This window comes from Oryctolagus cuniculus, chromosome 4 (genome assembly GCF_964237555.1).
Source record: "Oryctolagus cuniculus chromosome 4, mOryCun1.1, whole genome shotgun sequence".
Lineage (NCBI taxonomy): Eukaryota > Metazoa > Chordata > Mammalia > Lagomorpha > Leporidae > Oryctolagus > Oryctolagus cuniculus.
The window spans coordinates 173,757,392-173,772,005 of record NC_091435.1 but is presented as its reverse complement, the minus strand read 5'-3'; the positions used below and the strand labels follow the sequence as shown (position 1 = coordinate 173,772,005).

At 61.2% G+C, this 14,614-nt stretch overlaps 1 protein-coding gene across 1 annotated transcript in view; it reads right to left on the bottom strand.

The window, feature by feature from the left end:
• ITGA9 (integrin subunit alpha 9) overlaps positions 1-11,756 on the bottom strand; it is a 305,530-nt gene extending 293,774 nt beyond the window's left edge. Inside the window, exon 1 of the mRNA XM_070073006.1 lies at positions 11,311-11,756. Within this exon, the coding sequence (XP_069929107.1) occupies positions 11,311-11,495 (185 nt within the window). The 5' untranslated portion in view covers positions 11,496-11,756. The remainder of the gene's footprint in view (positions 1-11,310) is intronic.
• Between the last annotated feature and the right edge of the window lie 2,858 nt (positions 11,757-14,614).

Below are 14,614 nucleotides of genomic sequence, written 5' to 3'. Positions count from 1 at the left end.
AGGGAGTACGAGAGGGGATGGTTGTGGGTGGGAGGGTGGTTATGGGGGGAAGAACCATGATAATCCAAAAGTTGTACTTTTGAAATTTGTATTTATTAAATAAAAGTTTTCTATTAAAAAAATAAAATTAAGCTCCCAGCCTGTTGCCTGGACAAAGTACCTATTCAGAAAAAAGTGAGAATCCTGGGCAGTAAGTGGCCAAACACCTTGACACCCAACTCCAACTCTTGGCAGCACCCCAGGAGCTCACGGTCCTCAGAACCGTGTTCCCTCTCCCGGTGGGTTGGGCAGACTCTTATCAGAATCCACAGAAACCCAGGGGTGAGCAGGATGCTTTCCCCACCTGTAGGAGATTGCAAAAGTGGCCGCGATGCTCCACCCTCCGGGCATCCCTGACTCTTCCAGTGTGGCTCTGCAGCTTTCTCTCTCAAGAGGAAAAGTCTGTCTGCCCTCCTCTTGGTGTGTGCTGGCTCTGTACCAGAAAAGGCATTGTTTGGCTTCTGAGCTTGGGCTTCCAAAGACCATGCACGCTCCTGTCTGTCCTCTTGGCACCCTTCCTGGCCACCGTGGGCACTGGCTCAGGCTGGCCTTTGGGAGGATGAAAGACACACTGAGCAGAGATGAGCTGTCCTACCCCAGCCGGCCAACCAGCAACCCAGAAGCTGACCACACAGTGAAGCCCAGCTGAGAGCAGAAGAACCACCCAGCTGAACCCAGCCTACACTGCCAAACACGGGATCATGCACTAACAAATGGGGACTGGTTTAAGCACCAAATTTTAGGGTGTTACCATGGTAACCAAAGACAGAAACACCCTTAAGCAAGGGCACGTCACTTCTGCAGGGAGCTGGGCCATCACCCACCACTGCTCCTGAGTCCAATGCAACAATCCACCTTGCGGCTAAGAACTACTACGAGGGCTCCTCCGGCCACTTCACCTCCTTTCTGTCCCCCACAGGACTCTCACCAAGACCCAGGACCACAGGCTTCTACTCAGGGCCCTGTTCTAAGGCAGGCAGGGTGGGCTGATGGAGACAGCCCTGCAGAGCGCGCAAGCCTGGAGTCACGCTCAGATGTGGGCTGGCTCCCCTCCAGCCCTGTGACCCTGGATGAGTCTCCCAGCCTCTCAGGCCCTCTTTTTCCTTATCTCTAATAACAGATGCATGGCCCCTCCAGGGCAGTGATAAAGCACATGAGGAACTGACAGGACGGAGAAGGCTCTGAGGTCTATGGACTGCGGTCTTTCATCTGCAAGGCCAGGAGCAGAGAGAAGCGTCAGGGCGCTGCTCCTTCCTCCTCAGGGGCCTGACAGCTTAGACAGGGGACAAAGGGAAGGAGGGTTCACCCCCCAAATGGCCGCTATGGCCGGCGCTGCGCTGATCCCATGGCAGGAGCCAGGTGCTTCCTCCTGGTCTCCCATGTGGGTGCAGGGCCCAAGGACCTGGGCCATCCTCCACTGCCTTCCCAAGCCACAGCAGAGGAGCAACCGGGCCAGAACCGGCGCCCCAACTAGGACTAGAACCTGGGGTGCCGGCACCGCAGGCGGAGGATTAGCCTAGTGAGCTGCGGCACCAGCCTAAATAAATATTTTTTTAAAAAATCCTGATGTCTTCCCATTGGCTGCTGGTGATGATCCTCTTCTCCAAGAATAACGGGGCAAAACGGAAAGTTCTCATCACACCACTACCCCACCTTGGAGCTGGAGACCCGACACTACCTCCCAGACTTATCTGGAGCCTGGGATGAGAGCTAGGGCTCCCACTACAGGCATGGCCTCCCACAACAGGCGTGGCCTCCCCACAACAGGTGTAGCCTCCCACAACAGGCATGCCCCCCCACAACAGGGGTAGCCTCCCACAACAGGCGTGGCCCCCCACAACAGGTGTGGCCTCCCACAACAGGCGTGGCCCCCCACTACAGGCGTGGCCTCCCCACTACAGGCGTGGCCTCCCCACTATAGGCGTGGCCTCCCCACAACAGGCATGTCCCCCACTACAGGCGTGGCCCCCCCACTACAGGCGTGGCCCCCCCACTACAGGCGTGGCCCCCCCACTACAGGCGTGCCTCCCCACTACAGGCGTGGCCTCCCCACTACAGGCGTGGTCTCCCCACTACAGGTGTGGCCTCCCCACTACAGGCGTGGCCTCCCCACTACAGGCGTGGCCTCCCCACTACAGGCGTGGTCTCCCCACTATAGGCGTGGCCTCCCCACTACAGGCGTGGCCTCCCCACTACAGGCGTGGTCTCCCCACTACAGGCGTGGCCCCCCCACTACAGGCGTGGTCTCCCCACTACAGGCATGGCCTCCCCACTACAGGCGTGGCCTCCCCACTACAGGCGTGGTCTCCCCACTACAGGCATGGCCTCCCCACTACAGGTGTGGCCTCCCCACTACAGGCGTGGCCTCCCCACAACAGGCATGTCCCCCACTACAGGCGTGGCCCCCCCACTACAGGCGTGGCCCCCCCACTACAGGCGTGGCCTCCCCACTACAGGCATGCCCCCCCACTACAGGCATGCCCCCCCACTACAGGCGTGGCCCCCCCACAACAGGCATGCCCCCCCACTACAGGCATGGCCTCCCCACTACAGGTGTGGCCTCCCCACTATAAGGCGTGGTCTCCCCACTACAGGCGTGGCCTCCCCACTACAGGCATGCCCCCCCACTACAGGCGTGGCCGCCCGCCTGCGCCCTGGATCTGCAAGAGAGTGGAGGAGGAGGCCTGCAGAACTCTAGTTTATAACCCCAGTCTCCCACTAAAGGGGGTGTCTCAGATCCTTTTGGGAAACAGGCCGAGTATAAACAGACGAAAATGCAGACCTGCACAGAGCATGACCAAAACCGGAGAGACCACACAGGATGAAAAGTGTCTCTCTGTGAGAACACCTCACTGGCTCCTGTGCTGAGCACCGATATTCAAAGTGTGATGAACTCTCATGAACGAATACATCTGAGAAATGTACCAAAAGAAAACTCACTGGGCAGAATGAAGAGAGACATTAGTGTCAGAAATTAGATCGCAGCAGGGTAGGGGTTGTGGCACACTGGGTTAAGCCACAGCCTGGAGTACCTGCGTCCCATATTGGAGCACTTAGGTCAGGTTAGTGCTTCCGATCCAGCTTCCCGCTAATGCACCTGGGAAAGCGGCAGCAGATGGCCCAAGTGCTTGGGCCCTGCCGCCCTCATGGGAGACTTGGGTGGAACTCCAGGCCCCTGGCTTCAGCCTGGCCCAGCCCCAGCTGTTGTGGGCATTTGGGGAGTGAACCAGGTAATGGAAGATATCTCTCTCTCTCTCTCTCTCCCTCTCTCCCTCTCTCCCTCTCTCCCTAACTCTGCCTTTCAGATAAATAAATAAATAAATAAATATTTTAAAAGGAAGGAGGGAGGGAGGGAGGGAGGGAGGGAGGGAGGAAATGAGACCAAAGCAACAGCTGCTCCTGTCATCAAGCCCCCCTGCCTGTGCCCTGCGCTTGGCAGAATCATCTCGCTCCCTGCCCACAACAGCCTGATGGGCGGGGTGGGGGGTGCATTACCTTCTGACCAAGGCTCAAACAGCTGAAGTAGCTAGCTCAGCTCACACAGCTCCTAGGACGCTGCAGAAGGCAGGCTGGGGACAGGGCTGGTGTTGGAGGCCTCCCCCCACCCCGCCCATCCTGGCCCCCGGGCACCTGTCCATCTGGGCAGCCCCCCCGCTGGGCACAGCAATCACAGACCTGCTTGTGGCTGAGGGAGACAGCGACGGCAGCCAGGCACCTCAAGGACCCAGCCTGTGTCCTGCACAGCAAGCTTCCCCACGTGGCATTGCAACACTGACAGCTAGGACGGGGCAGCAGAGGTAAATACGGCAAGGGACGAGCGGAGGGGGAGCAGACTGGTTCCATGCCTTTAAAAATACACTTATTTATTTATTTACTTATTTGAGATGCAAAGAGACAGACAGACAGACAGAGCTCCCATCCACTGGTTCACTCCCCAGATGCCCACAATGGCCAGGGCTAGACGGAGGCAGAAGCTGGGAGCCAGGAACCCAACCCAGGGCTCCCACGAGGGCGGCAGGCACCCAGCTAAGCTGAGCCATCACTGCTGTGCCCCAGGGTCTGCGCTGGGGGAAGCCGGAGGCAGCAGCCAGAGCCGGGAATCGAACGCCAGCGCTCTGACTTGGGATGCAGGCGTCTTAACCTTGATGTACATCCCCATATCTGCGGACAGAAGTCGTCCTCCCGCAGCCTGTTGGCCACTGGTGCGGGAAGCGTGACTCTGGGTTTAATAAAGTTGCAACTCCAGAGGTGAGTCCTAGACACGCCACCACGGCCACCCTCCCCGGCTGCTCTCGGAAATGGGGGGTGGGAGACAGGGGGTCTCACAGTGATTGGGGGAGGGGGTAGGGATGGCGGTCCAAGCAGGTTAGGCAGACACGTGGAATATTCCAGAATGTCCTATCTTCCCATGGACTTCCACGTGCCTGACAGACCCACTCAGGATGAACAGCGCTGGCAAGCAGGACTCCAAACGCAGCGAGTGGGTCGGGAGCAGACTCCACGGCAGCTTCCGCCGGGGCACCATGCGACTGGGGCTCCGGAACTTTCCCAGCGAGTCAGAGCGGGGCAGACCTCTCGAGAAAAACACCCGGGTCTCTGAGCCCAAACTCAGCCCCTGGACCTGACAGGCAGCCGGGCTGGGGGACAAAGCAGAGACCCCGCTCCCCTGCCCAAAAGCCACGTGACCGGAGCACCAAACACCCCTGTACCCCGGCTTCTCTCGCTGTGAACGGGGATAAAATGACAGCCGACTGCTGCAGACTGAACGTTCAGTCCCCCCAAGTTCCTACGCCCAAGTCTTCCCCGATAGTGATGGGATTGCTGCCCTTAGAAACAGGCCCCCAGAGAGCGCCGGCCCGCACCATGTGAGGGCAGGGGGAGGAGACAGGCCCTTGTGTGCCAGGGAGCGGGTGTGCACCAGACCCGGAATCTGTCTTCATCTGGGACTGCACAGCCGCGAGAAATAAAGTTCTGCTGGGTATAAACCACGCGGTCCAGGCAGCTCATCAGAGTGGCCAGCAGGGCTGCTGGGAACACTGAATGAGCAGTCCGTGGGACGCACCTGGCAGGCACCAGGTACCAGCAGGCAGTCTGCCACCGCTGCCGCTGCTGTCACTCACGCACTCGCCACACAAGTCCCGTTTAGCCCCCTAAAAGCCAGGCATCGGGGACCAGGAGGCTCGGGGACCAGGAGGGCTCGGGGACCAAGGGGGCTCAGGGACCAGGGGGGCTCGTGGTTTCAGGACCCGAGCTTTGCCCAAGCTCGGGCTCACTCTCGCTGCGTAAGGCTCCCTCTGGCAAAAACAAAGAGCAGGATAAAACATTTTATTCTGCTTTGGTCGCCTGCCAAATCCACTTGGCTAAAGGGATTTGCGGTTCAGAGACCTCAGTGGCTCCACGTCAGGTGAGCCCCTTCCTCTGAAATCCCTCACCCGAGACCAGGAGAGGCCGGCTGGCAGCGAGAGCGCTCCGGATTCTGCTTCTGGGCCCTGCGAGTCAGTGCCCACGCTCGCCCCCCGCACACACACACACAGGACGGCGCCACGAGCCAAGGCACAGCCAGCCGCCCCCACACCTGCAGGTCAGAGCCTCCTAGCACGGCGATTTGTGTGCGTCGGACTCCAGGGCAGCCGCCAAGGTGTGTCACCTCGCGCTGTCAGCTACAAGGGACAGGCAGGTGACAGCCCCAGCCGCAGCCCCCGTAGGCACTGCGGCAGTGGGCAGCTGAAGCCCCGTGTTCCCCAGGAAGCCCACGGCAGGGGACGGCCAAGTCCGCCCAAGGGTCCCTGCTGAGCTGACTGAAGCTCGCCAGGTCTCCTCTGCAGCCAAGGCCGTCCCTCCCCAACCCCACCTCTCCCCGCGCTGCTCTCACACACCAGTCACCCCTCATCACTCTCTCTCCTAACCTGTCTCAGCCTGTGCGTCCTGGGGATGCACTTGACACAAGCCCCAAAGGTGTGTGCATCTCGGTGCCCACACACACCCGGAAACCGCCCACCAGGGTGACCCCAAGCTCCAGCTAAGGAGCATGACTCCTGTGAAAGCAAAGCGCCTGACCCCTTGTAGACACCCAGCAAATTCCATCGGATGGAATTAATTTCGATTTTTTGAAGTTACATGCAACTCCCTGGGAAGCAGATTCCAAGAACACCGCGGCTGCTTTCAATAAACGTGACGGCAGCGTTTTCCTGGACAAACCAGGACGCAGGGTATCAGAGGGTCCGGTTTCCTGGACAGCGACTTGTCACCAGGGAGTCGGGGCCGGCTGGGACCGGCCTTTCACACCCTCACACTCCGGGGCTGTTAATGCCTGGCTCAGAGCGTGTCTTCTGGTTCCGGAAGGTTCCCCCCTGGGCAAGACATGGCCCCGCCCGTGTTCAGCACCAGCTCAGCAAACAGCACTGTGCCAGCCTCTCAGGATCTTCAGGGAAGCAGCCCAGAAGGCGTGGGAAGACGCTGTCCGGGTCCCCTGGCGACTCAGCCCCACCACGAGCCGCCCCTGCCCAAGATCCTGAGAAAGCAGGCTGCAAGGCATGCTGGGAGTAGAAGCAAGCTCTGCAAAGCCCACATCCAGAAACCCCAGGGAGCAAGGAGAGCAGCCCCCTCCCCTGCAAGCTGGCACGGAGCTCAGCGAGCGGCCACCGCGACGTGACGAGAGGGCGGGGCTGCCACCGCCTTCCCTGGCCGCGTCCTCACAAAGACTGGCAGGGCCTGTGACCTCGGGTACCCGCTCCTAACCCTCACCCCTTGCCCCTGCCACAAGTCTCCCCTCCGCCCCCTGCCTGCGTGGGGACAAACCTCCCCATCACCTTACACCTCACCTGAGGCACCAGACATCAGAACCCTACCACCGTTTCCCCCATCCGACAGGGAGCGCACTGGCCCTCGGCACAGACACCCTGGGGTCCTAGGAATGGAAGGAGCAGGCAGCCCCTTTGGTGGTGCACACAGACATCCTGGGGTCCTAGGAACGGAAGGAGCAGGCAGCCCCTTTGGTGGTGCACACAGACACCCTGGGGTCCTAGGAACGGAAGGAGCAGGCAGCCCCTTTGGTGGTGCACACAGACACCCTGGGGTCCTAGGAACGGAAGCGGCAGGCAGCCCCTTTGGTGGTGCACACAGACACCCTGGGGTCCTAGGAACGGAAGCAGCAGAAAGCCCCTTGGTGGTGCACACAGACACCCTGGGGTCCTAGGAACGGAAGCAGCAGGCAGCCCCTTGGTGGTGCACACAGACACCCTGGGGTCCTAGGAACGGAAGGAGCAGGCAGCCCCTTTGGTGATGCACACAGACACCCTGGGGTCCTAGGAACGGAAGCGGCAGGCAGCCCCTTTGGTGGTGCACACAGACACCCTGGGGTCCTAGGAACGGAAGCAGCAGAAAGCCCCTTGGTGGTGCACACAGACACCCTGGGGTCCTAGGAACGGAAGCAGCAGGCAGCCCCTTGGTGGTGCACACAGACACCCTGGGGTCCTAGGAACGGAAGGAGCAGGCAGCCCCTTTGGTGATGCACACAGACACCCTGGGGTCCTAGGAACGGAAGCAGCAGGCAGCCCCTTGGTGGTGCACACAGACACCCTGGGGTCCTAGGAACGGAAGCAGCAGGCAGCCCCTTGGTGGTGCACACTGTGTGGCTCAGACAGAAGCAGTCCTGTTTCCTTACTGACATCCCCTTTGCACTCCCGGGTCTCCCTCTGATCCCGCCTCGCTCGTCCAGACTGAAGTCGCCGCCGCAGCCCCACTAGCAGCACAGGAAGATGCTCGCCCCGGGCTGCCTGATCCAGCAGCCACTGCCCCGCGCAGCTGCTGAGCGCTGGCAGGAGGCTAGCAGCGACCAGGGACTGAATCCTCCGCTTGTTGAACTTAGGCGCATTTTCTTTGAAACAGTAATACATCTGGCTTGGTGGCAACCGCCTTGAGTAGCTCTCCGGCACGGGCTGGCTGGCTCCTTTCATTCTCAACCTTAACACATTGATCTTGGACCTGAATTCCTCCCATTCCTCATGGAAGGATGCTCTGCCGATGACCTTAACAAAGCAAGACGCCAAGTGCATCTTCCATTTCCGAGCACTTGGGCGCAGGCGTCCCCAGAGAAGGGCCAGGAAGCCCGTCGCCAGAAAGGAAGCCAGTGCACCCCGCCGCGGTGGACGCCGGGACGCCAGGGGTGCCGAGGGAGGAGGGCCGCGGCGGGGAGGATGTGAGCCGGGCTGCGTTTATTTGGATCACAGGGGGCTACAGTTGTCGGCCCTGCAGCTGAGGAATTGGTGGTCCCTGTCTTGGGGAAGGGCACAGAAATGGGCTTTGTCCATGTTCCCTGGCACTCCTGCTGTTGTTCAAAGGATGCCAGGGACTCTGGGGGTGGGAGTTGTGGGAGAGGAAGCCGGCTCTGGGCACACAGACACCCTCTGGGTGTTCTCAGGAAAACAGGAGATTCAGTCGCTTGCATCTCTGCATCCAAACTGACACAAATGTCACTGGATGTGCCGGGGCATGTGCCAGGGGTCATTCTCAGTGTCCGGAGCAAGCGTGCAAGCACTGTGATGGAAGGTGGCTGTGGGGTCGGTCCTCGCTGGGGTACCGCCACAGAAGCCACCAGGGCTCCCGAAAGCAAACTCACCCCCAGCCACTGCGCAGGGACCCAGGACCCCGTGGCCAGTGCCAATTCTGGTTTGCCAAAGAATGGATAGAGACGTTTAGGTAGGGGTTGGAGAAGCACACTTCCCCGTGCTTTGGGGCATGCATCCGGAAGTCCCTCAACACAGGGACCCTCGGCTCTGCCACCCGGTGTCTGGGCTCGCCCCACCCCCTACAGCACACGCCTACCCTCCATACAACACAGTCTTTCACCTGTAAAATGAGGGGGGAGCAGGAAGCAGATTTCCTAAACCACAAAGCAGCAGGTTAGGAAGCTAGAGCAATTTCTCCAAGAAGGGCCCAAGAGCAGGCGTTCGGCACCGAGACCGGGACACCCGCTGGGACGCCCACCTTCCACACCAGAGGGCCTGGGTTTGAGTCCCAGGCTAGTGTGCACCCTGGGAGGCAGCAGGGGATGGCTGACGCAGATGGGTCCCTGACACCCGTGTGGGTGACCTGGATGGAATCCCAGACTCCCAGCTTCAGCCTGGCCCAGCCCCAGTCCACCCCCAGCTGTTGTGGACATTGAGGAATAAACCAGCACACAGAAGCGCGCTCTCTCTCTCTCTCTCTCTCTCTCTCTCTCTCCTTCTCCCCAACAAATGTAAATAAAGGAGTAAATAATTTTAAATGCACACGATGCAAGGCTGACTTAATCTCTGCCTTCACCACCTTCCAGATGTCAACGCACACCGGCCCCTCTTCACGCGTGTGCCCCGGGCTTCCTTGCTCACCCTGACTTCCGTCTGGAAGGCTCCGTGCAGGCCTTTACTGCACTATTCCAAAGGCCAGGGCCTGGGTAAATCCGCGCCGTGCTCTGCAGCACACCCTTCAGTGTCTGGCACTCGGGGAACACAACAGAGGACGCCTCACACCTCCATCTCTGCGCCACAATCCCAACCTCGGGGATTCGCTGGGAGGGGATAACCAAGGATGTCCACAAGGATTCGGCTGCAAGGACGTTACCCCTGCTGCTGCTTCTAATCAAGAATCAGTGCAGCCTCTGAGCAAGTCTGGAAGATGCAAGGCCCGGGAGTACCCAGGAAGAAACCAACAATCAGTTACTAAGTCAGTGACGCGGCCCCAGTGTCTAACGTTAAGGTAGATCCTGATTTCACAGGACCTGGCGTGCGACTGTCTCTAAGAAAACGGATGCACTATTGTGAGTGTAAGGTCAGGAACAAGGCCCGGCGAGGCACCTGCCTACCAAGGGGACGGCCCTGGGCTAAGTCCTGAGGAAGTGCAGGGCACGCCCTCCATAACAGCTGCTCAAGATCAGGAGGAGAGGGGCCCCTTTGGAGACCGGAGGCGCAGCTGCGTGCGCTCTCATGGACCCTAGAAGTAGCCGCCCGGCGTCTCCACCAACACTGCCAGGTCCCAGCCGCGCCCTTCGACCCTGTGCCTGCCCCCAGCCAGAGCTCCTCACAGCACACAGCTCTTCTCCAAACAAAGCAGGCTCAATGTCTTCATGCCCCATCCGCCCCTGACTGCCCACTTACTCCCAGATGAGGGCTTCGACCTGGGAAGGCAGGGGCTTGGCCCCTTTCCCTCCAGGGGCACACAAGCCCGGCGCTCACTGGCCCACCTCTCCCCTCTCCTCTGCAGCCCTCGGGTTCTCCACAGCTCTTCCCGGTGCTGGGAGCCCAGCCCAGTCTGGAGAAGCTAGGAAAGGTGTGCAGTTGCTTTGCTGGGGGGTTGGCAAGCGCAGGATGAGCCAGTCTGGTCTCCAACTCAGCACTGGAAGGGCTACTCAAGGACCCGGAGACCTGGTCCCCTTGGAGGCAGCTCTCCCAAAGAGCCTGACTGCTAACCAGCTGCTGGTCAGGGGCTGAGGACTCGGATCCATCAGCAACCACTCTCCAGGAAAACTGCGTGCTGGGTGCACCGGCCCCACGGGCCACCAACCCCCAGCCTGCTCACTCACAGCCCCCAACCCAGGGGCACGGCCTCCCACGGGAGAGCACCCAAGCCTAGCTTCGCTGGGATGGGAAGGTGACCACTGCCCGCAGCGTCACTGTCTCTAAGCGCTCCCTGGCTGGGGCTGGGTGCCTGGGCCCACCCCTCAGCCACTGGACTCCTGGATCTCCACAGAACCATGCCCCTCTCCCTCGGTTCTGGAGCTCGCCTGCAGGTAGGAGGGCCCACGTGAGAGGAGGCCAACGCAGCCCCAAGAAACCCAGCGGCTTGGGGAGGGGGGTCCTTCGCGGCATCCAGGGGTCTCTCCAGCTCCGCTTCCACGCATCCTGCCCCCGGCACGCGCGCCCGCACACACACAGAGCCCAGGCTGCCCAGCCTCGAGCACGCAACAGCGCTGGAGAGGCTGCAACGGTGCCCGGGAACTCCCTGAATCTGGAGGGCTGCCCCGTGGGGCTGGGGATGTCCGCCCGGTCCCGGCGCCCCCAGGAAGCAGGCGCCTAGGGAGTGCGGCCGGGCGACCGAGGACGCGCCCCGGGCCGGGACCCCGGGAGGCAGGCGCCCGGCCCGTCCCGCTCCGCCCCGCGGGGCCCGGGATCGGCGGCCGAGCAGCGCGCCTCGGAGACATTTAAATCGCCCCCTCGGGACGGCGGCGGGGAAGAAGCCGGAAAGGCGGCGGCGGCGGCGGCCCGGGGGCCGCGCCGGGGAGCGGGGGGCACTCACCAGCGCGTGTGGTCGTGGAAGTGCTCCAGCACCGCGTAGCCGAAGAACGAGCCGGCGGGGCCCTGGAAGCGCACGGGGCGCTGCGGGTCCAAGTTGTAGGCGCCCGCGGGGCTCCCCGCGGCCACCAGCGCCAGGAGCAGCGCGCGGAGCCCCCCGGCGCCCCTCCGCGCCGCCGGGCCGCCCATCCCCGGCCGGCCGCCGCCGCCTCCCCTCTGCCCCGCGAGCAGGGCGCCGAGCGCGCGGGCCGCCGCCGACGGCCGGAGTCCCGGGAGGAGCTGTGCGCTCCGACGCGGGCGCGGGGCCGGCACCGGGGCGGGGCGGGGGGCTGAGCGCGCGCCCGGGGGAAGCGCAGAGGCGGCCTGGAGCGGGCGGCGTCCTCGGAGCCGCGGAGCAGTCTGCGCGCTCGGAGCGAGCGGTCCCGGGCCGGGCGGCGCTGGGCTGCGGAGAGGCGCGCCCGCGGGGTGGGCGGCCCTGCTGGCCCCGGCCGGACGGCGCGGCAGCGCCCCCTGCGGGCCGCGAGCCCCGCGCGCACCGCCCCGGCCCGGAGTGGGGTGCTGGACACTGCGCCGCGCCGCGCCCCGGGCTGTCCCTCTGCGTCTCCCACGCCGCCAACAGGCGCCACAGCGCCCCGGGCGCGGGACGAGGTCGCACGCCGCCCGTGCTGCTCTTGCGGGGAACGGTACCCGCGTGTCCTGCTCCTCGGCGCCCCACGCAGGGGTTCCCTGCGTGTGCTGGTGGCACAGCACCGTCAGCGCCGCCCAGGACCTCCCAGGCGTGCGTTCCTGGGGTCCCGCGCGCTCCGGGGATGCTGACTCAGGAGCCCTGCGGGCCCGGCGCGTGTGTGCTCGTGGCAAAATACGTATTGCACAAAGTCTACCAGTAGGACCACTCTTTCGTTGTGTGGCGGCACCACCTTGCATCTCGGGTACAGCTCCACAACCCAGTCCTCACCCCGGCAACCGCCCTCTTCCTCTGTCTCCATCAGTCTGCAGCTCGCTCCAGGGGAGGTTTGCGGGTGAGCTGGGCCTTGTGAGTTAAGCCGCGGGAGCACCTGCGCCAGTCCCGCTGTGCTTCTGATCCAGCTCCCTGCTAATGGGCCTGGGAAAGCGGCCAAAGGTGGCCCAAGTCCTTGGGCCCCTGTCCCCACGTGGGAGACCCAGAAGAAGCCGCTGGCTTCAGATCCGCCCAGCTCCAGCTGTGGTGGCCATTTGGGGAGTGACCCAGCAGATAGAGGACCTCTCTCTCTCTCTCTCTCTCTCTCTGTGTGTGTGTGTGTGTCTGTGTGTGTGCAATTCTTTCAAATAAATAAATGTTTAAAAAAGAAGAGAAATACATAAAACTATTACTTTCCAGGCTCTTTCGCAGAAGGGGTGCCCATGTAACAGCACGTAGCCAGTGAGATCTGAGCTTATGCTGTTTGGGTGGGGGGCTTCTGGGGAAGTTTCTGGAAGAGAAACAGACTCAGCTGGCCCCTGACTTTGGACCTGCGTCCTTCCCGGTCTGGCCAGACCACGAATCATGGCTGGAGAGGCAGCTGCCCGCAGGGGGACGGCCGGGAGAACCGCAGAGACTGCAGCCCGGCGTCCGAGAGCAGCTGCACCTGCCTTCCTCTCACTGCCCGAGCAAAAGCGAGCATGGCACGGGGCGGGGAGGAGCCAGCGTCCTGAGGATCCCGTCACTGGCAGCCGAGAGAATTCCTTGTTGACTCAACATCGAGTGTGAGTCGAATCTGAAACAGATGCTGCCGCTCAGAAGGCTGTCCCCTCCCCCACCGCGTGCGCACGCGCACACAGGCACGCACAGCTGGACTGCAGCCTGTGCCGGTGTCCCGGCAGGGCAGAGGGCTTGCAGATGTGGTAAAGGCTGCCGACCTTGAGCTGGGGAGATTTCCCAGGCCTGAGAGCCCAGCACCTCTCCTGGCCGTAGTCAGACACACGAGACAACGGGATGGGTCCCTTGCAGGCTTGGACGATGGAGAAAGAATCCAGAAGTCAAGGGGCAGGGAACCTCCACTTGGTCTGTCCCCACCAGGACAGCTGCAGATGGGACTTGAAATTCAACAAATCTACGGCGGGCTAATTTTTCAGTTGATAACCTCATATGGCCTGTGAGTGATGTTCTAATATCCAGTGGTCCCCGGTAGAAGCAGGAAAAGGCAGTGAAATGGGCTACCCCTAGTGCTTCCAGGAACACAGCTCCACAGCTCCTTGAGTGCTGTGCACTGAGAGCCAGGCCCAATCTCTGACCCCCAGACCTGTAATTAACAAATGTCATCTCAAACCCTGTATTTACGACAAGTTGTTACAGCGGCAATAATTAACTAATATACCCTCCCTGATGTGTGTAAAAATAAGTGTGTATGTTTGATTCTTTAAAAAAAAACATAGATTGCATCAGTTTTTTTTTTTTTTTAAGATATTTATTTGAAAGGCAGAGTTACAGGGAAGCAGAGAGAGAGAGAGAGAGAGAGAGAGGTCTTCCATCCGACAGTTCACTACCCAGATGGCCACAATGGCTGGAGCTGCACCAATCCGAAGCCAGGAGCCTGGAGCCTCTTCCAGGTCTCCCACTCAGGCGCAGGGACTCAAGGATTTGGGCCATCTTCTACTGCTTTCCCAGGCCATCAACAGAGAGCTGGATCAGAAGTGGAGCAGCCAGGATTCGAACTGACACCCACATGGGATGCCAGCACTGCAGGCCGGGGCGTTAACCCGCTGCGCCACAGCACCACCCCGCATCAGGTTCTTAAAAGGAAAGACTGTTACTGACAGGTTAAGCACCACTGACGTAAAGCACACGGATTTCCCTCTTTATAAACTAAACTGCACAGGTGACATCAAGTAAACATTGCAGGGCTGGCCTTTGATGTAACAAAGCTCCCAAACCTGGGAGCCCTGGACAGCCCTTCAAATCCGCAGGTTCACACACCCCGACCTGGGTCAGAATCTCTCCGGGGCGCAGTGGGGTAGGCACATCAACCTGCACATCGGACACCGTCAGGAGATTCGGGGAGCAGCCGGGTGAGACTCGGAACCCCGCAGTGCTCTGGAGCAGTGGGCACCGCACTGTGATGGGGTCGGTAAAACTGGGGACCTGGCACCAGCTGAGGGGGACGTCCACCTGCGTCTGCGTGGAACGGGGGTGCTGACACACTCGGAAGCCCCGGGATGCGCTGCCCGGGACAGCATTTTCCAGATGTAAAACTCTCCACATCTATTACTTATTCATGTAATCTGACATCAAGCTGAGCTCAATTTTCGAGTCGCCAGAGTGAGTGTTTCTGTCTCCAGGATGACGAGCTGCA